General features: G+C 42.9%; 1 protein-coding gene across 1 annotated transcript; it reads right to left on the bottom strand.

Annotated features, from left to right (window-relative positions):
• Positions 1-28: 28 nt before the first annotated feature.
• slc7a10a (solute carrier family 7 member 10a) lies at positions 29-20,349 on the bottom strand. Its single transcript, XM_072464667.1, has 11 exons — positions 20,241-20,349; positions 16,260-16,464; positions 15,069-15,220; positions 5,701-5,826; positions 4,135-4,288; positions 3,942-4,065; positions 3,561-3,664; positions 3,157-3,253; positions 2,926-3,075; positions 985-1,162; positions 29-908 (listed from the first exon to the last, which is right to left on the bottom strand). Exons 1-11 carry the CDS (start codon positions 20,332-20,334, stop codon positions 811-813), a joined length of 1,482 nt encoding a protein of 493 aa, XP_072320768.1. The 5' UTR covers positions 20,335-20,349; the 3' UTR covers positions 29-810.
• Positions 20,350-26,042: the final 5,693 nt, after the last annotated feature.

The raw sequence follows: 26,042 nt of genomic DNA, 5'->3' as shown, positions 1-26,042 counted from the left end.
TGGTATTAACTCATTGCATTTAGACAGGTGTTAGTAACCTTAGTCACTTTAATTTGTCTTTTAGATTAGTGATACACCTGCGGATGATATGTCAAATATAAGGCACTTTAGAGCATTTATCATATCAGATTATAGCAAGTGAGGTGGCCTGAGCAGGTTACGTATAGGGTTGGGCAGAACATGTGCTAAAATAAAACTTCTACTATTATCTACTTGTCTATTACCCGTTCTATACATTGTTTGGATAGTTTCCCTGGCCAACACGCAGGGGCACGCCTTCATTCTTCAGTCAATGTCAACATTTTGGAGAAAAATGTCAGGAATGTTAGGAAGGCACCTTGTACGGATTGGATTTTAGATCGATTTTTAGAGAGGCTGAAAGAAAATGGCTAAGTAATAAACAAGCGAATGCGCATGAATCACTAAGTCATTAGCAGAGGACAGCGCAGGGCAGCAGCCGTGATAGAAAAGTAGTGTTAGGCTTGCAAAAATACCAGCACGACCCAGGACATCATAGCAACATAGATATTTCATAAGGCACATTAGCCCAGGTCAAATCCAAGTTAGGTGTCGTAAAAGGGAATCATAGGAGTGAACCTGAAAACCAGCAGACAGTTCTTTGAGTGATAGTGGTGATAAAAAAACACTTGGCACGGTGGGGCGGAGACAGCGTGGTACAAATACTTGAAAGAACCCTTTTCTTCCGTAGGCTGCTTCCTCACTGCCTCGATCAAAGAGAGAACACTTAAGTTTATCTGTTAAATTAAAAATGGTCCCGAATGTAGACGTGGAGGTCAAAGGGTGCAGCGCTCAGTCTGCTTTAGAGGAAGTGAGCGGTTCAGTCTCTGAGGTGTCTTCCTGAGGAAATACGACGTAACAGACCTTCTGGCCCACGTACGTCACTTTTTCTGCAAAAACGACAGAAAATGGGTCAAATGGGTCATCACGTCCTACACAAGTATCAGCACAACACAGGAAACGCACCGACTGCACTGTAAATCCATTTTGGTTTGTTTTTCCAGTGAACTCCGAGGAAGTAGACAGGGACGCCGGTCAGCATGATGACCATGCCCAGTCCACACACAACAGGCTCCGAGTAGAGGCTGAAGCCCAGCAGCACGGCCCAGAAGAGCAGGTACGCTATGGGGATCAGCATGCTCACCTGGACACAGAGAGTACACACCAATAATGGACAGTTGCAAAGCGTGTTGCGTATACTTTAGTTGCCTGACCAGCCATTCCCAACACGTTTTGGCAAACTTATCAAAACTGTGTGTGGCTCTGGGGCTCGACCGCTGAGGTTCAATTTTTAGGGCGGAGTTTAGAGCAGAGACAGAACCAATCACATAAACCCAGAAGTGACGCAAAAAACGCGACACGCTTAGCCGGATATTACGTAGCCCATGTCAACAAGGCGTGTTCCGCGTTATCCGTCCCCGAACGCAGAAAATGTCTCCTGAATCGCAATGACGCCCTTCGTATAACCGCATCTAACGCACGTTCATCACGGCGAGTGGAGCGGACTTTCCTGATTGTTCAAACCAAAGCGAGAGCAGAAGTAAACACTCGGTCACGAGCCGGGTCACGAGCCGGGTCCGCCATCTTGAATGTTTTGGAACGGGGGTGAAGAGCTACTTCCGTATCTCAGTGTGACGCGTTAAAACCTCCGCCTGGGATTGGTCGGTAAATGGATTACCGACGATCTCATTGGCTATGACTCCGAGTCCAGACCCTTACGCATTCGAACAGAATGTGGGCGGGGCTGGCGGGTCAGGCAAATACTTTAGTGGTCGTGATTTGGTACGAAATGCATAATATCAGTAGTTTCTTACTTCTTATTTTATTTTTTAAGTAATTATTTTTGACTAACACCAGGTCAAATATTGATATGGAGCACAGCGGATCACCTGCTTCTCCTTTCAAAGACACACTGTCAAAGGCTCTATTTAAAGCACGTTCAGATGGACTTCTGCCATGTGCATCAAACTATTTTTTTTAAACTCAACCAGTAAGTATGGACATACTTTAATATGATTTCCCACAATATTTGTGAGTTCACAAACTCAGAAGAATCCACCTTGAACCTCTGTCTTCGTACTGTCTTTAACAAATGATGCTAAAGGCTCATTTATGCATAAACAGATCAGTGCGTTCCAATCGTGGTGGCTGTCACTCCGGTTCTACTTTCAACTGTTTCTAATGTCAAGGTCTGTTAAATACCCTCCAGAGGGTGCTAAAGGTCAGTTAGACAATTGACCAAAATAGAACAAATAAATCATAAACAAAACAAAAATGGAGGCACCCACAGCGTTTTTTTTAGATCACGACGACAATGTGTTGGAATCAGCGTGTATTTGTTTTGCAGCTTGTTCTATTCAAGTGTTGTGCTGTGTTCACTAATGTCCCCAGTCAGCACACACACAGCTCCATGCATCCATGAGCTGTGTGGAGACAGACCACCCGAGACGTGTGGAGACAGACCACCTGACGAACAGAACAATGCAGAGAGCGGACAGAAGCCGAGGGTAGAGCATAAATGAGCCTTTAGACCAGGGGTGTCCAAATGTTTTTCACCAAGAGCCGCATTTTGAAACTTAAATGGGGCAGAGGGCCACAAACAACTTGACAATGTCGAATTTGTTGAATGACTAAGTGAATCATTCGAAATTTGGCATTTGACGTAATAGCGATGAGCCTCCACACCTTTAATTAGACCTAGAACATTAATATTAGGTTGGTATAACATCAATATGCCTGAATTTTCCCAATTTCACAGTAAAAGTACTGCTTTTTGTTGTTTGGGCCAACATAGCAGGAAGCTGGAGGGCCATAAAAAAATGGTCTGAGGGCCGCTTTTGGCCCCCGGGCCCTAGTTTGCCTGCTTTAGACTGACACAGAGCCCATCATGTGGAAATGAACCTTTACCTTTATGGGACGATGCAAATTGGGTCTTGTTTTCCGCAGGTATAGGAGGCCCGCAATGGTTACTCCGTAGGACAGGTAGTTTATAAAGGACACATAGTTGATGAGGTTATGTGTTTCCCCTATGCACAGGATCAGGATTGTGGCTGAACACTGCAGAGGGGAGAGACATGTGTCAGCGTGAGGACTCAACTGCCCTCGACCAGACTTGAAATAGTGCAAAGTGACGCTCACACAGACTAACAGAGCTGGTATGGGAGTGCAGTTTTTCAGATGGATCATAGCCAGAAGGTACGGCAGATGTCCCTCTCTTGCACCAGAGAAGCATAACCTGTCCACCAGAATGCATACATTACATGCTTGTTGCAACTAGTCAGCGCCTTCCACCGTTATCACCAAAATGCTTAGTTGTGTAAATGTCAGACGCATTCATCATTTCTGTCCAATCTTGAACAAATATCACCGTCAACTTATTCAGACTGACTTGAAAAGAACTACGGAGAGCAGATTTTCAGCAAGATAATTGACTGATTCCTTGACAGCATATAAACTGATGTTCTTGTACGTTAAAAATAAAAAAACAGAAGAAACTAAAGCGATAATTCAAATCAAATCAATTTATTTTTGTAATTGCTTGCCTGGAGGAGGTGAAGAGGTATCCATTGATTCCTCCGAATGTGGACAGGGCGACAGAAATTGGCATAACCCATGAAAACATGCCCAGCAGCTTTTCTCCAAACGTCTGTGAGAACAAGCACATTTTTATTCACATAATATGCATGTCATGGAAAATAAAAATAAATCAAACAAAACAAATTGTCGAAACCCAACTTAATGGAAAATTTACAAAGAGCACCATTTGTGTATTTCCAGACACAGAAGCGCACCCAAGTGTTATATGTTTTCCTTCATTACTTTCGGCTTACTATAATCCTTATTTGAACAGTAAAACATTGTATAAAAGGGTTCACAAAGTCTCACATATTTCTTTATGCAGACCAGAAATGATAAATGCTCACCACTGCCACAGCATTAGAGGCCAGCAGCTCTTGTGGCGACATGGAGGAGAAATACGCGATGTTTGTCATGGTATAAACCATAGTCACCAGTGGAATAGAGATGTAGATGGCCCGGGGCAGGTTTCTGGAAAATGTATACGTTAAATCAGATCTGATCCATGGCATAATATTTACAGTATTTACAGTTTCTTACTTGCGCGGCTCCACCACCTCCTCCGTGACGTAGTTGAGGAAATTCCAGCCGCTGTATGCAAACGAAGCCTGGAGAAAAGCCAGCGCTATCTCTCCAACCGATGGGTCTCCACTAAACTCAAAGGCCACGCTCGGTCTCAGTGCGTCATAGTGACCTCGAAACAAGGAAGACAGGGAAGCTTGTGATTATAATAGCGACCATGAAACTCATGTGCTCTCCATAAGTCCATTAGAAGATTTATTACAACCTGAAGAGGAAAAAACACCAAAGTTTAGCCACTCGTTTGAAGACAGTGAGGAGAAGATTCTAAGCAGGGAGAAGAGATGGTTTGAAAGAGGAGTTAAGGAGGCAATTGTTGTTAAAAAAAGAGAATTCGTCCTTAAACAGACATGGAGGTTAAACCTACTAGGCGTGTATAATAGTGTGTTGAAGCCATGGAGCGGGAGACGGCCAGGTCATTCTAATGTTAAGTGATGAGGGAGCGAAAGTCAGTTTACAATAGGATTTTGATCTCTATTACATTTGTTAGGATACAAAGAAGAGTAGTCTCAAGTGAAACTGTAAACACCCTTCAACAGGAGGTCCCGCCCGGTAGGCAGAGCCTACTCAGAGTAGGATAAATATCTGAGTTCCCAGACTCGATTTGCAGATTGAGAATGACTCTTGGATGAGAGTCGAAACTTTTTGTTTTTATAAAAAACAGTAACTATAACTGAATATTGGGATTACACCAACTTGTTTCTAATAAATTGTATAATGCAAAACAAAGCAAATTAATCTGCGTATTCTTAAAGTGAGTTATGATAAGTTTTATAATTATTCTTAAGTTTTATAATAATTGCACATAATACAGTGAGGAAAATAAGTATTTGAACACCATTTGGAAAGTTCTCCCACAAAGAAATTATGGAGGGGTCTGAAATATTCATCGTAGGTTGATTCCACTGTGAGAAGACAGAATTACATTGTATGTTTTAAATTATTTATTTGTATGTTATTGCTGCAAATAAGTATTTGAACATCTGCCAATCAGCAAGAATTGTGTCTCTCAAAAACCTGTTAGTCTGCCTTTAAAAGGTCCACCTCTACTCCACTTAATTAATCTAATTGAATAGCAGCTGTATTATACACATTAGAAGAGAACTAGAACTTGATTATTAGACATTTCACATGAAGATGGTGGAACTATGGCCCTACCATGTTTTTAATCATGGATGTTCTCCTTCCCTAAAGTTCTCTGGACTGATCAATGACCCTTCCCACACCTAAATCTCAATATGACCTTCTTCTACAAAGAGCATTTATTACGGTTACATGGTTTGGGGGGAGGAAAAACATGTACCAGATTCCTTAACGCTGGTTGTGCCCAAAAGCCAAACATCACCATGGAGACACACAGCATTTCTAACCTGTTGCTTATGTCCTGTCATGTTCTTGAATGGAGAAACATAATTTAAAGACAGCATTGCAAATTGCTTGTTGCTGCTGCATATTTGAAGTGTTTTGCGTCCATACGTTGAAAAAGAGATGGGAATGTGTTGGGAATATTCAAAGATGTGAACTTACCTCTGCAGATCTGCACCAGTCCCACAACAATGATGAGGGCCAGCGCCCCCAGTTTCGCCACTGTGAACAAATCCTGGATCCTGGTGGCCCATCGCACACTGGAGCAGTTCACCCAGGTCAGGAACACTGCACAACAGAGAAAGGTATTCACAATATGCCAGGTAGACAACTTCTCTTCTTCGTCTTAATCACACCTTCTAATAACTATGGGCTTTATTGGATGGGACTCCTGAATATACTGAAGGACCAGGTGATTCCATAAATTTATGTTTTCTTTTCTTTAAGGCACAGGCAGGCATATTCCAAAGGGACAAAACCAGGATTCATCGGGCTCGGATTGTGGTCCAGGAGACATGATTTTCACACTGGTCACCACAAGATCCCAGACCTTGACCCCAGTGAGAGTGTTTGGGACGAGCTGGACGAGGCTTTGTGCAGTGGGTTAGAGCAACCGGTGACAATGAATGCAACGCTGGATGGAAATGAGTTTTATGACATTGCAGAGGCGTGTCAAAACAATGCCAATGTGAACGTGTGCTGAAAGCTAAAGACAAACCTGCTAATATGAGTTTGTGTCAAGGTTTTTTTGGTGGTGACCCCAGCTCTGATTGAAAAAGAAAAATGGCATCTTGGAACCAGTTATCTTTGGCCAGATTAGGGATGTCACAATATCAAATTTTAGTGTTACGATTATTGTGAGAAAAAGACGATTTTCACAATTACTGAGAATGTGACCAAGCAACAGTGAAATCTTACATTTTTCTTAATGGTTCCTCACTAATTGATGCTGAAACTAGATACTCATTTTAGTACTCAATTAATACTCGAGTATTGATAGAAAAGTTGATCTTTTGTGAACCATTTAAAAATAATGTTGAGCTTTTATAATAATTGGTATGAAATCACAGTGTTTAACAAAGAACATACTATTATTTTTTGTGGACATAGACCAAAAAAGAGCATTTTTTATTTTATTTGATTGTGTTATTGAATAGAGTATTATAAAAAAAAATAACTTTCTGAATGACAAAATAAAGTTAAACAATTTATTTTGCTTCTGAAATTACCACAATTATTATTTTGTTAAGTTTTTACGATTACATTGTGACCTGAAGTATTCACAATGAACCAAAAAAGTGTTCACCAAAAAAGCAACTAAATGAAATGGTGTTTTATGAAATGTTAAAGTAAAGCGTTGGTTGATAAGGTGTGTGAGCGTGTGTGTGTGTGTGTGTGTAAGAGTGTGTGTGTGTAAGAGTGTGTGTGTGTGTGAGTGTGTAAGAGTGTGTGTGTGTGAGTGTGAGCGTGCGTGTGTGTGTGTAAGAGTGTGTGTGTGTGTGTGTGTAAGAGTGTTGGTGTGTGTGTGTGAGTGTGTGTGTGTGTGTGTGTGTGAGTGTGTGTGTGTGTAAGAGTGTGTGTGTGTGTGTGTGTGTGTGTTGGCTGTTGTTGGGGTCCAGGCTTTTAAATACTGTGTCATCCATCACTGGGGCAGGCGTCCCTCCCACCACACAATCTGGACAAACTGCTTCCGCTGGCTTCGGCCACACATCCACACACACACGCACAAACACACGCCCACACACACACGCACACACACTCACATGAGAATAGTTGGCTGGACGTTTTGGTGGCACTGAACACAGCTTCCTCTCTCCTTTAATGGCTCCTTTAAGTTTTATAGTCAATTTCACTGAGCCACATTTCCTCTGCCCCAGAACAGCCGCGCTCCCCCCGCTCCGGCCTGTGTGTGTGCGTCCTGACAGGAAGGAGGTGCCAGCAGGTAAATCTGTGTGCCATTGAGCAACGTACCAGCCCCTGAATACTAAATGACTGCCTTTTCCTCTTCATAGAACCAGGAGCCAAACGGAAGTGTAGTTTATTACGGCTGTTAACATCAGCCGCACCTCCAGCTGCTACTTTTTTCACATAAAGCGTGAAAAAAAGATCGAGATTTACAATCAATAGACATATATACAACGTTTGTTGATTTAATGGTTTAGAGGAGAATCCCATTTGTTTTGAGCACAATATACATTATACATAAATCTCTCTTTACTTATTTACTGAAGCTTTGGAATAAATCCAGTCAACCATTAGAACTGGAGGGTACAATTTAAGACCTCTTTTCACTCTAACTTTACCCTACAGCAATCTAAAAAAATAAACATGAAAACACACATAACCAGAAGAAGAAGTCAGAGGAAATGTGCGCAATATTTGAAAGTATTATTACTTAAAGTTCATGCATGTTTGAGTAATCTGTGTTGCCCTGCATCTGGGGCTTGAGTGCTCAGAAAATGTTTTCACCTATCCCCTATACCCTCCCACTTCCTCCCTGTACGAACATGTGTTTATTTTTGTTAATCTAATGTAAAGTGCGGGCCATACTGTAGCATGTACGACGCGTAAAAGATATTGGAACACATTCAGTAAGTACGAAGGAACCAGCAACTGAATCCAGTGTAATAGCAATGTAATTACACTTTTATAACAATCAGTGAACTCAGGGAGAGAGGAGACGAGAGACTGTGGGCCATATTCTTCCTCCGATCTTAGAGTTAGAGCTCATTTCCTGACATCTTGGGTCAACTGCCGAGAGCAACGGGGGTGGAATTCTAAACAAGAGGTGTGATCGTGCCAAAATATGAGGTGGAATGAAGCAAATTGAGGGCGCGGTGAAAGGCCAGAATCGTAACGAATACACTTGCCCTGAAAAATGTAGCAAGCACAGGACATTTCACAAATGATACAATAAAGAATACACTCTACATTGATGTGTTTTTTCTCCCACTCATGTAAACAGGGCACAGCGCAGCGCCGTTACACACTCTACACCGTCACCTCCGGCGTTGGACATCTGTTACTGTGCGGTCCGGGCCAGACTGGACCGTGCAGACTTGCGTGTGCTCAGCTCCGAGAGGAACGTCTATTTGGGAAACTGGATAAATCCTCAATATTAATCCCAAATCCTCGTTCCAGTCTGCATAAAACTGGCACCGTCTGACAACACAACACGAGAGCACTTGACCCGCGCGTACAGTCAGACTTTTGGCTCCGGCACTCGGCTCTGACCTTGCATTACCCCACCGAGCACTCAGGCGTCCAGCTGTGCGCAACAGTGTAGTACGGGACACAACTCATGCCGTCCTTGTTGTCCTGGACCTGGTCTTGGTTTAGTTCGGATAAATTGGGACAAGCCCATCTCGAGGACATACGCTCCAATCACCGGGGAAACTGGGACTGAGCTCGCGGCGGGGCAAGTGCCACACGGTTACGCACAAGAAGTCGGCGCACACATCTCTGCCTGTAAACTTTCCACGCCGGGTGACAACCATCACTAAAGGCTCAGAGGCCTGGCACCAGGACTAATGCGGGTCATGGCAGCAGTCTGGGGGTGTGCGCTTTGGGATCATCCGCTCCCGTGGTCCTCGTGTACTGATCACAAGTGGAGTTTGCGAGCAGAGATGTGCCGCGTGGACTGTAGGTTTGGTTTATTCCTGACAGACTGGGAAAAAGCCCACGGACAAATACTACATTCCCCTGGGGTGAACGGGAGCGCTGCGCAAAACCAATAAAAGTGAATTGAACAAAGAAACCACGCTCCGAGGCTGTATTTTAATATTTATATGTATATTTTTTTTCAATTTTGGGAACAAATAATAATACGGAAAATTAAACACTTTTATCGCTCACTTCTTTCTTTGACTGCAAACATCACACACAGGTGGTACTATTGAATGCCACAATTAACAGTCATTGATTCAAAGACTTTATATGGACTGGCACATCCCACTCCAGCCTCCCGCGGCCAAGTCCAGGCCATTTTTCACTGAGCTTCTTTGGCCCCCGATACACTGTACAGTAAACCTGTTTACTACACATTCTTCTTTTGGTTGAACTGAGTTTTTCTAATGTTCCTCCGTAATCCTAAATTTGGCAGAAGAAACCTATCACACTCCAAATATGTTGTGTGCTGGATTCTGCTGCCGTTTATAAGGGACATAAAAGGGCCCCTTGATGACTCTTTTATTTATGTAGCAGCAGACACCTCTAAACAGGCCTCAGAGCGTTTAAACAGACAGTTAGTCCATCTATCAAAGTGGCTCCATGACAACTGTTTAACTTTAAACTATACTGTGTCAATGTGTTTCTCTCTCAAGAAAAAAACATTAAATGAACTTAATGTCCAAATTTATGAACATGAGATAAAGAAGGTGAACGACTTCAAGTATCTGGGGTTGTTTTAGATTCTAAACTCATATTCAATTCCCATATTAAGAAACTAACAAATTAACAAATCTAAACTGTTTTCGTAGGATTCGATCGTGTACATCTACCCAAACTGCACAAGAGTATATGCATGCTATGATTGATCTCACATATTGTACTATTGTTTGGGGCCAGGCCACAAAATCTGTCCTGAAGCCTTTAATGTCACTGCACAAACAGAAGCTTAAAGTATTTGATCAACAACCAATGAAGAGGAATCACTTTTGCATTATTAAAACATATAAATTGATGACGTTTGATGTTGAGCTGAAATAAGTGGGGACTGCAGAATGAAACAGGTCTGGGTCAGTCGCGCTCTCAGTGAAAGCGTCACACTCGCCACACTCGCCGCACTCGCCACACTCGCCACACTCGCCTCACTCGCCTCACTCGCCGCACTCGCCTCACTCGCCGCACTCGCCGCACTCGCCGCACTCGCCACACTCGCCACACTCGCCACACTCGCCGCACTCGCCTCACTCGCCGCACTCGCCTCACTCGCCGCACTCGCCGCACTCGCCGCACTCGCCACACTCGCCACACTCGCCACACTCGCCACACTCGTCTTTAAGAAAATCAACCGTGTGAACATTAAACTGCCATGGGATGTTTATTGGACAGATATGCCTTGTTTCTATGTATTCTTATTTGTGTTTTTTATACTTTACTTAGTAGTGCTTTATTTTACTAACCTGCTTTAAAAGCTTAACATGGGACAGAAGCTGCATAGCCTTATGTACATGACATCGGTCACTTGTTAGGCTATGTACATTGTACTGCTCCTAAAGGCCTGCTGCCTGTGGCCTGTAGCCTGCCTCTCTATGGTCCACAAAGTCTGTTCTGACCTACAATGCAAGGGGAAAAGAATGCACAAAGCATGCAGGAATTCCCTCTAATACAGGCAGGCGCACGAGTCCGTCCAAGTCAATGAGCTTTATCAAATTGTGAATCACAAGCCCGACTGTGGATAAACTATTCTTTCTCTGTCCTGGAAATGAGTTGGATAGTATGTGTTTTTTGGCACCGTAACAATGCCAGTTATGCTCAAACATGGCATTGTTTAAAAGGTTATACTCATTGTAATCCCTGCCACATCATAAACTGTCTGAGTATCAAACATCTGATATTAATAAATACTAAATCTAGAATTTGAACAGTTCAAAAATTATCTTGAACTTAATTTCAACTATAAGACTACGTAAAGGAAGTAGTAACAATTACTTTGTGTTGACAATTCTATTGCATTGTCTAAAAAATTGCATTTTTATGATCATTGTGGTATCAAATCTATTCCTTAGTATCGAAATCGAGTTTGAGATTTTAGTATGTGACAATGTTGGGTCAAATCTTTGTTCATATCAGTGTTATTGCTGGATTTCAGATGACATCGCAACATTCTATTCACCTTAATCAGGAAGCCCGTCTGGGCGTCGCCATACGACATAATTCTTCTCCCGGTTGTATTATTTAACACAGGGCTGCCGATCTCGAGAGAAAATAAGTTCTACACAGACTAAAAAGCTGTTTTTGGGCCGCCCAGGGAGTCAGTGCATTGTTGACTTGTTGGTCCCATGAACATTGGACATTTCACACAAATCTACTTTATAGCATATTTAGCAGCGAGACTTAATTTAAACCAAGGAAGTGATGATCACGTGGAAAAAAAGAGGCAACAGTGGGTGGGCCAGAATAAGCCAATGATATCTAATACAGATGGGGGCAGCTAAAATGAATACTGTTAAAATGCTAAGTATAATACAATAAGTTAGTTTGTTAAATCACCAATAGAAATCATCAGAAAAAGTATTTGTGAATATTTCATTGCAAAGTACAATCAGGACCTAGCTGAGATTATGACATCATCACATTCTAGCATAGGCGGAAATCACGTGAAACCCATCGGCTGATGGTGCCCCCCCTTTCTGACAGTGCCCCCCCCTTGATCCTCTCACTGACTCGACCATACAATTAAGTTACTGCTCTAGCTGCAGCACTGCTGCTTCAACTGAACTGTCCATTATAGACACATTCTCACATCTCTGCTTTTGAAACTGCTTCAACACCATCTAATGGGATCAAACAGCTGTTTAACTGATTATTACCAACAAAATAAGAGAGAGAGCGTGAGGCTGAGTGAAGAGAGGAGAGGCACCGGGTTAGAGCAAGTTGGCAGCCAGATGACTACAACTGAATCTTTTTCTACAATTTGAAAACAACATCAGGTGGACAAATCAGGAGTTGTTAAAACAAATAAATTAAACAAAGTAATGACCATTATAACCTATGGAATATACCTTTGGAATGTACTTTTTGGTGGCTGGAAAAAAGGCCGTCACGAGAAAATGGTTGACACAAACAACACCAATGATCATGGACTGGACTGACATTGTACCAGACAAATGGAAACATAACATTTTAACTTTGGAAATGGACCATTTGAGGGACTCTGGACTTAATGGGGCCTTGACTCTCTTTGGATGTCTTCTTTCTTTCTTTTTTGGTTTGCTTTTGGTCTCTTATGCTTTTATATCGAAAAAATGTATAAAAAAACAGGTGGAACTGGCACACCCCGAGTATATTCCTGTGTGTCCCGTCCCTCCCGCTGCATGACTCTGCTGCTATGGGCCAGCTCCCTCTCCTATTCCTGGAAGACGATGAGCGGCCTGCGACCGGAGCGGACTGGTTTGCCGCCTCGTGCGCACGCGTATGTTTGGGCACAGTTAAACATGCAAACCAGGTGGACACAGAGAATGAGCAGGGCGTGCACATGACTGGCCAGACTTGTTTTAGAAGTCTTGGCGCTAAAACAAGTTCAGCAGATGTGACAGTCGTGTACAGTGTTCACTATAACAAATAGCCTACGTTTTATACCGCTTTTGTCATATCACGTCTTTTTTTTATTCAGTTCTGTGTTTTTCATGTTCTGGAACACCTTCATCTTTAACATACTGAGGACTTTGTGTACTTCTTATGAAAACAACAAGAGAGGTCCAAAGATTATGATCCACGAATGTTGAAGCTTAAAGTAATAATCACGTCTTTTGAGTTGAAAAATGACACCACTTTCTGAGGCCACATTATGTACTACTTTGGATTATTTATGCTGACAGTGAAGACATTAGGCTTTGTGCATGTTTCTGTTTCATGTGGCTAGGCCCAGACATTACACAGATATTAACCATACACCAGGATTTCAATACTTCTCATTTTGAATACTATTTTCATACAATGCAATTCATGACACAAATCTAAACACAGAAAATCTACCTAAACAATCATACTCAGATATAGCACAGTCCCAATCTCAAATATTAGTTGAAGGGCTGACATTTTTTTACAACAAATAACATCTTACAAAAGTACAGCTTTATGCGAGTTATCTATACAATGCAAATAAATGATTAGCATTGTTTATTAGCATACAGTCAAACATAATGTACCCGGAGCAATCTTCTAACAACAGAAATATGGCTTGTAAGTGTGTGAAACTTTCTCTGTGTACAAAGTAATAGTGAATTAAGTTTATATGTGATTTTGAGCTTTTAGTGCCTATTTTGATGAAGGTCTTTGCCAGTTAAGAGTCTGTGTAAAGTCGTGAAAAAGCTGTTCAAAAGCGCCGATACCTGCACGGACTGCGAGTTGGCAAAAACATCTGTGACCCATTTTTACAAAAAGGCAAAGTATGATAAGTAAATACATCCCGAAGGAACATCATGTCTCCAATCAGATATCTATTAATGACATGTGACGTACGATGGCATGAACCGATTATATACTATGACGTGACGTTCTTGTTTCTACAAGCAAACCAGCTCCGGGCAAAACAGACATCCCTCTTCATAATGAGAAACGTCAACACACGTTTAGCCTCCATGTGGTCAGAAAAAGTGTAAGTTCTGGAGTCTAGAAGCAAACTATATGGCGATCAACTCATTTCATATAAATTTTTAACCTACATCCTTCAGTTCACCGCAAACAGATGAGTAATTTAAACATCTAATAGCTATAGAGTTATAATGATATAATAATAGGCACTGGCAGCCATCGCTACTGCCAAACAATAACGTCCGCCACACCCATTTCTTAGCCACACCCACAATTATGTAGCCTGAAACGGTTACTGACGACCACAACACGCGTCATGCTCTGAAATACAAACGGCCACACTTAGCGCCTGCCTAGTTTGGTTTGGCCTCGAAAGCAGGCGTAGTATGTGGCCAAAAATAGTCGTGTCGATGCGCATTCTGAGGAGACACGCCCCTGGTCTTTTCCTCGCCGCTGCGTGCAGTTCAGACGAGAACGGGCTGCACTCTATCAGCAAATGCCAATGGCTACTTAAATATCACCACCTTGAAACTATAATCAACTTTTAATATTGACGTTCTGGAGTCTTGAAAAAAACGTTATATAGTGACATTTGAGGTCAGAGCCAAAGAGCTTTCTACGGCGTTAAACATGGAAATAATAACCTTAGTTAACTTGACTGACTCATCAAAAAAAATGCTACAACTAATTTGACTTCAAACTGACTGTCGGGAATGAAAGACCTCCAGGCGGACCTCCAGGCAGTCGCAAAAAGCAGCTGTAAAAGACGTGGAGGGGACGTCAGAGTATAAGAAAAATAATAATGAAAAAATACCCAGGCACTCTATTATAATTAAAATGCCTTTATTAATTATGGCACGTCTCAAGGGACCTCACTGTTGGGAAACTTTGCAAGAAAATGAACCACTCTATTTGATTTGAGCGGCGCTTGTGATGACCTTATTGGATTTTTGTATTTATTTTTGGAAGATGTTCTGGCCCAAAGGAAGTATTTGACAGGACGGCCGTAGAGTGAAGTGGGGAGAGGCCAGTGACGGCGAGGCAGAAACAACCACATTTGAACTTAAACACCAACCGAGAGCACAGGTTATAGTATTGTTAGGTTTAAAGTCTGGGATAGAAGTTAAGGTGAGCGAGATTGACACATCTGAACCTCAATTGTGCCAGTAAATGCCTTCATATAGATGTGAAAGGACTTATAGAACAATATAGTATACGTTCATTCTATGTTATTTCATGTGATCATGTCCAAAGCAGTGATCTCGGTGACTCACTGATGCAGATGGTGGCCAGCAGCCGCGTGGCGATGAACGGCGGGACGCAGTTCTGGAAGGCGGGCTGCAGGACGTAATTGGAGAAGGTGAGAGCGATGACGGCCAGCGTGGTGGGGTACATGATCAGGACCGCGCTCCATAGCAACAGGAAGCTGCCGGACGACAAGACAGAAACAACCAGATGTGTCACAATCACCTGAAAATATTCAATATATGTTAAATAGATAAGTATTGGCTTATTTCAACATGAATGAAAAAGTATTGCATAATGGATCATTTAAGTCATGCCTACGCTTTTTTACCAGGGACGCACCATGATTACATAATGAATTACTACATTTAGTAAAGTACAAAGCAATGTAATAGAATAAACTACAAGTATAACTAAAGATTTGTACTTTTATAGACAACAATATTGTTTGACAAAGAGTAAAGTTTGGGATTATTTTGAAGCCCCTGTGAATATCTCCAAATTAATCAAAGAAAACACATGTCCTGACGTTGCACATGCCCTATTGCCTGCTAAATGTTCCTATTTTTAATCAGTGTGATGTTGAAGCTGCTCTGTTGCCATGACTATATCACAGACTGACGGCTTTCTGCATGTTTGTAAATCCCTGTCAAATGGACCATGTGTAGCATATTAGCACTGAGCCAGGCAATCCCCTTTTAGCTTTTAGAGATGGACGCGTTGTCGAGAGGAACTCAAACGCTTGTTTCAAGTGTCTAAATGTTAGAAAGTAAAGTTGAAGTGCCATTTATAAGTAAAATAATGATATAGTTTACTGAGGTGCTGGCATTGATGTTGCAACATTAAATAAAATGGTGAAGGTGGAACAGACAAGGTTCCACCTTCACTGTTTGCCTGCCAACCAGGAGGTGGTTGGTTCGACTGTTGCTTTTGTGGCAACAAATCATACAAACCAAATGATAATTCTGTAATGTTGTGTGTCTATGTTGCTTTATTAATACTATATGTATTGTTATGACAAGAAAGTGCTGTTCGGTATGTGTACACAAGCTACTTTGGTCTGAGCAGGTGCTCCAGCACAGGCCAAAAACACTGTTGACATTCTCAGACTCTCAGCGCTGGGATCAGGTGACAGATCATGTGACCATGACCCCTACAGCAGCCCTAAAGCTCCAGACACAATGTACTCCATAAAAGAATGCTTCTGTGGTGATACTTACCCCACTAGCCCCCCAAAGATCTCTGTCACATAGGAGTAATCTCCTCCAGACTTGGGGATGGTGACACCCAGCTCAGCGTAGCACATGGAGCCAAGGACGCAGATGCCACCTCCCAGCACCCACACAATGAGAGACAGTCCCACAGAGCCTGCATGCTCCAACACTCCTTTGGGTGAGATGAAGATTCCTGATCCGATGATGTTTCCTGGAGAAATAGACACATTTCAAAACCCTGGCAAAAAATACATTACATTTGAAAAACTGCAATATGGCAACGGGCCGAGTCCCTGACCCCGCTTTATGTCGCAGTGACCCATTTTCCAGTGAATAAAACTAAAATGTTTTTCCTATTGCTGAGTTTCAGATGACACCATATAGTTATATTATTTATGGGGATGTCAAGATTATTCAGTTTAATAATAATTGTGATTATGGAGGTCAAAATATAATTGTAATGAACTATTATTTAAAAAATTGAACAAAATTAAATTTGTACTCAAAACAGTACACCTAAATATACAGGGTTTATATGTGACTGATTATATCAAAATATCACTTTTTCATTCAGAAAGTTTGATTTCATAAAGCTGGTCACATTCTATTAGAACAGCAACAATATGTCTTAGAATTATACATTTTAAGCAATATTAATCGTGCGTTCACACTTGTTTGAGTCCAGTTTAATTCTGATGTAGACTTGATTTGTTCATGTTTTAGTCCTGGTTCAGCACTGGCCTTGTCGATGTTTAGTTCTTGGTTTAGTCCTAGTTTAATCACAATTTTTCTGTGGTGTTTAGATCTTAATATTCTCCTTATTGCGTTTACAGCTCAAAATGAAATATTGGGAAAAGGGAACAGAAGGGAATTGTTTTCAGTTGATACGAGGAATCAGGTTGCAACACGAGAACAATACACCACAGTGCAACCCCAGTGGACTTGTTAGGATTCCAGCTTTTCAAAGCTCATGAGATTAACTGCAGGTAAATTATGTATGTATTATGTATCAACCATAGCAGCTGTCACCTCTTTATTGTTTTGGCCTGGAAAAAGTGCCCATAACAGGTTAGACAACTTATTTCACCAAGAAGTTCATACAATTATATTAGTTTTCCAAGAAGTTCATACAATTATATTAGTTTTCCAAGAAGTTCATACAATTATATTAGTTTTACAAGAAGTTCATACAATTATTTTAGTTTTCCAAGAAGTTCATACAATTATATTAGTTTTCCCTACTATTTAGTGAACATTATAATATAACTTCCTGGTTGGACATGGGCAGCATTTACATTGCAGCCATTTCATTTTAATTTTGGAAATGCAAAACCAAAATTCCACCAAAAACCTATTTCCCAATCGTAAAGCAAATCAGGAAATTATTTGTTTTTGGTTTAAAGGTGTTATTTAATTTCATAGAGTCAACCACATTGATTTGCTTTTTTCCCATGTTTTCCTTGTGACTCGCCCTGAAAGCCCCAAGTGCAGAGGCTCATCACACAGGTATCATCAATCACTAGACAAACATGAAAACTGACATGTGAACTTTGAACATCCATCTATTTTCCTCTGCTTTATCCGGGGCGGTCTGAGGAGGCCCAGACTTCCCGCTCCACACACTTGTAGCATTTTGGCTAAACTGCCTACAGTGTTATAAATACTGTCTTTGGTCAATAAACAAATTCTGGCATTTTAAGAGTTGTTCAGTTGTAGTTTGATGACTTTGATGGAGTATTGACCTCTGATAGATGTCAATCTGACCCTCACTTCCAACAGTGTTGTTGTCTTCGCTTTGGGCAAGTCACTTAACCCTTTCCTCCAGTGTGTGTGGAGTATAGTGTCAATAATGAATGATGTCTTGAAGAAAAAAGCACTTTGAATGCCAAAGAGAGCTCTTGATCTAACATCATAGCCCCTGGAGCTTACAGAGTGATACATTAAAAGTTTGCTATAATATGAAACATTTAATTCATGTATTCCAAATGGGCAATTTTGTTACGTCCCTTCTTTGACTTTTGAAATTTACTCCTCCACAGGACAACTCTCTATGACAGAGCATGAAGTGTCATCACCCTGAGCAAAACGGACAAAAAACTCCCCAAAGAGACAAACAGCAGCTGTCCAAGCATGTTATGCTTTAGTTGGAATATGGCACAAAGTCAACAAAATGAGGATTCTGCTGTGCTCTTTCAGCCTGTGAGGCACAAACTTCCTTCACACAGTTGGAGCGGCTCTGAGTGCTCTCTAATGATGCCCTGGAAAAGGGAGGCGCTTTTATCTCTGTCACTTCTGATTGTGGAGGGTATGTAGAGATGCAGTTACATAATGCTTCTATTGTCTTCGTTACGTCATGAAGGTTGGCATCACAGGCAAGCTCCATTGAGAGACGCCAATACATCTCTATGAATCTCTATGAAAAAGACATAAACTTATTGTATTTTTCTTTTCTTTTCTTTTTTGTTTGTCTTGGCTGTTTTTCTTATTTTTTAATGAACAAACATGAATTTCTGTTGTATTCCTGGTTTACCCTGGTTGTGCTATGCTTTTATTGACTATATTTTTAGACTCTAATTTTGTATTTCAACTTGTAAACTACATTACTCTATCTTTCTCAGTGCTATCAGTGCTGTAAACATTTCTGGGAGCAGCCAGCGTGTCACACCCCTGTTATTGTTGTACGTTTATAGAACTATTTCATCGCCAGTCATTTACGATACTTGGCACAGTAATGGCCAAAAAGATGCCACAGACAATTAAGACTACTTCGATAAAAACAATCAGATAGTGTGGTGAGAATTTCTTTGAGTGCATGTTTTTGATTCTATCTATGTGTCAAAAAGATCAAGGGATTTTCAGCTGTGAAGTGTGCAGTGACACACATTTTTCAACCATATTTTCATACTCCTGTTTCTATTCCGACTAGAAAGCAGAACAGGATTTCATACCTGTGGGCAGAGGCATGCGTGGTGAAGCTGCATGACTCAAATTAACAGTTTACGAGGTTTGATAATAACAACAACACATTGTCTATCTCATTTGTAGGCCGATATCGTTCAGTCATGAAAGAAAGATCTGTCTTTATTGATCTGTGGTTTTTGCAGACAGAAAATGCAAAGTAGAAGACAAAAATAAGTCAGCCATAACACTTTCAAAAGCAGAAAGACCCCACTATACATTGTAGCTGAAGCTATAGTGACAAAAGTGTTGGTTATGCTCTATACAGCACGTTGTAGGCTTGTTATATTTAGTTTAACTTGACAGTAGGAAAGCCCTTGCACTGACATAATCTCTGCACGCCTCCTACACTTGAATGAGCAGTGAGGATGGAGTGTACTACAGTTGAGGCTTCTTGTATTGCAGGAAACCACCCAGCACACACACAGATGACACTTCCTGTCTTCAGCTTGCTGTACAGTTCCTCTAAGTGCATGTGTGTTCAGAGAAGGCAGTGTTACAAAGATGTCCAGAAATAATCAATTCAATGCATGTCCCGTGGATCTATAATATGAGCTAATTATACTCGCATGTCCGTGTGGAGCTCTCTGCGGCTGAGGCAAGGCTTTTTAGAGAGACTTCAAAAGGCGATGATTTAATCCACCCGCGTCCGCGTGTCAACAAGCGCGAGATCAATCATAGAGTCAGTGATGCAACTGTTGCACTCTCAGTAAAAAGAGTCAGACCTTGAATTGTATCCTGACTTTATGGAGAAATGGCCTGATGATATCCGCAATGTGAACAGATAAACCGTTTATCATTTAGCCCACTGTCCACAGACTTCAGTTATAAACCTGACGCGCAACTCTTTCTAATCCCTTTGCGTGCAGCGGCATCCACTGGAACCTCTAGACGCCAAAAACACCATTATGCACAATTATGATCCCACCATGGGTCGTTTTTGTAAACGTATGGTTACCGGAATCTCCCTCAAACGTCGTGATGTTTAATGATTGGTCCATAAAGTGAGGAGACAACTGTCATACTCACCAATGATTATGGCACATGCGCTCAGAAGTCCGATTTCTTTCTTCAAAGTCACCCTGTCGTCCGTATCCTTCTTTCTTTTCTCATTATCCGCCATCTGGCCCGCGTTCACAGATTCCCTGCCGCTGCAGTCCGGTCCAGAGACTGTACAGTGAGCCAGCCTCCGCTCTGCGCGCAGCCTTAACAGCCTCTTACACCGGCAGCCTGCTGATGCGCGCTGCGTCTGCGCATGCGCAGCGCTCTACCTGCCCTCAGGTGCACCTCATGTCATGGGGGGTTCACCTCATGTCACAGGGAGTGCACCTCATGTCATGGGGAGTGCACCTCATGTCACGGGGGTTCAGCTCATGTCACAGGGAGTGCACCTCATGTCATGGGGAGTGCACCTCATGTCACGGGGGTTCAGCTCATGTCACAGGGAGTGCACCTCATGTCATGGGGAGTGCACCTCATGTCACGGGGGTTCAGCTCATGTCACAGGGAGTGCACCTCATGTCATGGGGAGTGCACCTCATGTCACGGGGGTTCAGCTCATGTCACAGGGAGTGCACCTCATGTCATGGGGAGTGCACCTCATGTCACGGGGGTTCAGCTCATGTCACAGGGAGTGCACCTCATGTCATGGGGGGTGCACCTCATGTCATGGCGGGTTCACCTCATGTCATGGGGGGTGCACCTCATGTCACGGGGGTTCACCTCATGTCATGGGGGGTGCACCTCATGTCACGGGGGTTCACCTCATGTCACGGGGGGTTCACCTCATGTCATGGGGGGTTCACCTCATGTCATGGGGTTTCACCTCATGTCATGGGGGGTTCACCTCATGTCACGGGGGGTTCACCTCATGTCACGGGGGGTTCACCTCATGTCACAGGGGGTTCACCTCATGTCACGGGGGGTTCACCTCATGTCACGGGGGGTTCACCTCATGTCATGGGGGGTGCACCTCATGTGACGGGGGGTTCACCTCATGTCAAGGAGGGTTCACCTCATGTCATGGGGGGTTCACCTCATGTCACAGGGGGTTCACCTCATGTCATTGGGGGGTTCACCTCATGTCATGGGGGTTCACCTCATGTCACAGGGAGCGCACCTCATGTCATAGGAGGTTCACCTCATGTCACGGGGGGTTCACCTCATGTCATTGGGGGGTTCACCTCATGTCACGGGGGGTTCACCTCATGTCATTGGGGGGTTCACCTCATGTCACGGGGGGTTCACCTCATGTCATGGGGGGTTCACCTCATGTCATGGGGTTTCACCTCATGTCATGGGGGGTTCACCTCATGTCACGGGGGGTTCACCTCATGTCATGGGGGGTTCACCTCATGTCACAGGGGGTTCACCTCATGTCACGGGGGGTTCACCTCATGTCATGGGGGGTTCACCTCATGTCACGGGGGGTTCACCTCATGTCATGGGGGGTGCACCTCATGTGACGGGGGGTTCACCTCATGTCAAGGAGGGTTCACCTCATGTCATGGGGGGTTCACCTCATGTCACAGGGGGTTCACCTCATGTCATTGGGGGGTTCACCTCATGTCACGGGGGGTTCACCTCATGTCACAGGGAGCGCACCTCATGTCATAGGGGGTTCACCTCATGTCACGGGGGGTTCACCTCATGTCATTGGGGGGTTCACCTCATGTCACGGGGGGTTCACCTCATGTCACAGGGAGCGCACCTCATGTTACGGGGGGTTCACCTCATGTCATGGGGGGTTCACCCCATGTCACAGGGAGCGCACCTCATGTCACGGGGGGTTCACCTCATGTCACGGGGGGTTCACCTCATGTCATGGGGGGTGCACCTCATGTCATGGGGGGTTCACCTCATGTCGTGGGGGGTGCACCGCCATGGGGGGTGCACCGTCATGGGGGGTGCACCTCATGTCACGGGGGGTTCACCTCATGTCATGGGGGTGCACCTCATGTCATGGGGGTTTCACCTCATGTCGTGGGGGGTGCACCGTCATGGGGGGTGCACCTCATGTCACGGGGGGTTCACCTCATGTCGTGGGGGGTGCACCTCATGTCATGGCGGGTTCACCTCATGTCATGGGGGGTGCACCTCATGTCACGGGGGTTCACCTCATGTCATGGGGGGTTCACCTCATGTCATGGGGGGTTCATCTCATGTCGTGGGGGGTGCACCTCATGTCATGGGGGGTTCACCTCATGTCGTGGGGGGTGCACCTCATGTCACGGGGGGTTCACCTCATGTCGTGGGGGGTACACCTCATGTCATGGCGGGTTCACCTCATGTCATGGCGGGTTCACCTCATGTCACGGGGGGTTCACCTCATGTCACGGGGGGTTCACCTCATGTCATGGCGGGTTCACCTCATGTCATGGGGGGTTCACCTCATGTCATGGCGGGTTCACCTCATGTCGTGGGGGGTTCACCTCATGTCATGGGGGGTTCACCTCATGTCATGGCGGGTTCACCTCATGTCATGGCGGGTTCACCTCATGTCATGGGGGGTTCACCTCATGTCATGGGGGGTTCACCTCATGTCATGGCGGGTTCACCTCATGTCATGGGGGGTGCACCGTCATGGGGGGTGCACCTCATGCCATGGGGGGTTCACCTCATGTCATGGCGGGTTCACCTCATGTCATGGGGGGTTCACCTCACGTCATGGGGGGTTCACCTCACGTCATGGGGGGTTCACCTCATGTCACGGGGAACTGTATGTGGATTAAGCATGATTAAGCATCAAACATGATTTAAAAACAGTCAGAACAATCAGTGTTTAATGGAGACCGACCCCGACCGACCTTTTGAGAGAAAAAAATAATTTGTCTTCCAGGAATATATATACATTTAAAGTGCACTATGTCACTTTTCAGGTGAAGGGGCTTAAAATTGTTTCATTGGACATTATACTGCTTTGTCTTCCAATGCTCCACAGGATGACATGAATTAAACTTTTTATTTGGGTGCTTTTATTGCCAAACAAATACTGTGAAAGAATACGTTTCCTACTATGAGCATGCGAGCCTCTCTACAGGTCTGACTTGTATCCTGCTTGTTTCCATAGCTCCTTCTCCAGATCTTAGGCCTGGTTATTTGTCTGTTTGTCTTCAAAGATAACATCATACAAATAATCTTATGGTATTATGATATAGCACTTTTCCCCCTTAACTTTATAAATAAATTATTGCCGCTGAATGATGTTGGTGTTGAAAAAAGCATATAATTGAAGCAGAAAGGAAAAATGGACACTCAGTCTGCCCCTTGGTCACTTGTAGTCTCTCGAGTGGCCTCAGGAGGACCTTATGTAGTGCTTTGCCTTCTGCCTTCCCTTTAGCATCATTTGTTTACAGGCAAACTCTAGAGTTCTTGTATCTTGGGTGCAAAGCTGCATAGCAACCCCACTACACTTCCTGCAAAACTGAGGGGTTCACCGCCTGTGCCTGTGGTTCACTGCCTCTCGCTCTCCCACAGTCGGCTTTGAGAAATGAACGGAAAGCACAAAGAAACCCCAGTTCACTGGCCTGAATCTGATGTGCTCAAAATTGTTAGCTTAATTGTAACATTAAGCATCTTCAATCTATTTTAATATACCATCATTCTGTTGGGGAAGCACTTGATGACAGACTATATCTATATATCTATATCTATAAATGCTTATACCACTATTCCACAGTCATACATTGGAGTCCATAGCCATGCATTGGAGTCTACAGTCATACATTGGAGTCCACAGTCATGCATTGGAGTCCACAGTCATACATTAGAGTCCACAGCCATGCATTGGAGTCCAGAGCCATGCATTGGAGTCCACAGCCATGCATTGGAGTCCAGAGCCATGCATTGGAGTCCACAGCCATGCATTGGAGTCCATAGCCATGCTTTGGAGTCCACAGCCATGCATTGGAGTCCACAGCCATGCATTGGAGTCCACAGCCATGCATTGGAGTCCACAGCCATGCATTGGAGTCCATAGCCATACATTGGAGTCCACAGCCATGCATTGGAGTCCACAGTCATACATTGGAGTCCACAGTCATACATTGGAGTCCACAGCCATACATTGGAGTCCACAGCCATGCATTGGAGTCCACAGTCATACATTGGAGTCCACAGCCATGCATTGGAGTCCCACTAATAGCAATAAGATATTACAATTATTCCACACACAACATATGAGTTGCTAAAGAAGTCAGAAATAAATTTGCTGTCCAACTGTGTCTCGTGCAGCAAGAAGGGGAGCTTGGTTGGACTTTTGAATGTGCATGGATATTGTTTTAATAAAAGCTCACCAACCTCAGTCAATAGTGATTAGTAGTGCTGTCAGTGGTAAAAAAAATAAAAAGAGCATAGACTTTGTTTTCTGGGAACGGGCCACTGCAGGAAACGAAACAGGATTTTTAAATGTTATGAAATAAATAATGAAATAAACAAAGGATTTCAAGTTAAAGGCTGTCTGCATTCCAATAAAGAACTTAACTTCGTTATTTGTTGTCTACTGTAGTCTGCTATTAAATTAAAATGTTTACTTAACCCTAACCCAACATATTTATTTGCTTATTTTTTGAATGTTGTATTTCTTTCAGGCGTACTGTATGTGGATTGTACTCTATATACTTATTTATTTAAGAATTTTGACTGTTCAGAGTACTTTTCTAGCAGGACACTTTTACTACTCCTCCACTTTTATTTTTTTTGCAATAATAAATGGCTTGAACATAAGTGTTTTTATCATATATATATATATATATATATATATATATATATACATTTATTTATTTTGTGTCCATTCTTTGTGTATGATCAGTCCAAATACACTAACTTCAACTATATTACATCAAGACACATACTCTTAAAGTTACTCTTGAGTGAATACTTGGACCACTACTTTGTACTTTTACTCGGGTTATTATTATTGTTTTATTATTTTGAATTAACTTTACCTGAGTACATTTTTTGGCTTCCTGCCTCTGTCTTTATGTAGATTTTCAGTTCATCTCCGTTTAACATACTGAGACTGGAATAATAGCGCCATCTAGTGGCTGAAGTGGCACGATGCAGCTCCCTGGCACGTTCAGCATCACTAACGTTATACTAATTGGCCGATGGGAAACTTAACACTATTTATTCAATTAAATAGTTTGTTTTCAGGGCTTTCCATATACAGTACAACCAGATTGTTTAGGTTTAGGGAATGCATGACCTAAAGTGGAGACTCAAACATAGGCCCTATTGGTTGGTCATTTACTATAATTTGTAATTTCTCATCACCTTCTCAATAAATATTAATTGGCCTATGTCCTTTGCCCCCAGACGAACCACATGACATTAAGTTATGTTAAATAACGCTTTGGCTAAGATCGATGTCCTTTTCATTGGAATTCAACATCCTCTCCAACTGGCTAAACCGGCTCTACACTTCAACACTTCCCCCTGTCTCTAAGTAACAATGAGACTAAACAACATGCACTGGGTGATGCAGGAGTGAAACAGGGAGTTGGCCACGTCCTCCTTGTAGACTCATTATAGCCCTAGAGTCGGGGTGGCTGCGATAGTTTATAAATAAAGCATCTGGGTCATTCTACGAAAACTGTGAAAAGTTAAAATGTATGTTCTGAAGTTTGAGGTTTTTTGTGAATTTGTGCTGTTCTAAATTACTAACTCATTATACATTTTTGTGTTATTTTTGGCATGTCCGAAATCCAATGTTGGCAATTTTGGTTTTATATTTCATCCATCCATTTTCTACCGCTTGTTCCCTTTTATATTTCAGCAACAATATAATATTTGTATTAAACATTTTGGTGTTTTTGTTTTAATGTCATACAA

Source organism: Eucyclogobius newberryi, unplaced genomic scaffold (genome assembly GCF_026437365.1).
Source record: "Eucyclogobius newberryi isolate DKJ021-1_F unplaced genomic scaffold, fEucNew1.0.hap1 SCAF_5, whole genome shotgun sequence".
In the NCBI taxonomy this organism is placed as follows: Eukaryota; Metazoa; Chordata; class Actinopteri; order Gobiiformes; family Gobiidae; genus Eucyclogobius; species Eucyclogobius newberryi.
The sequence above is the reverse complement of the archived record's forward strand: the minus strand, read 5'-3'. Positions and strand labels throughout refer to the sequence as shown.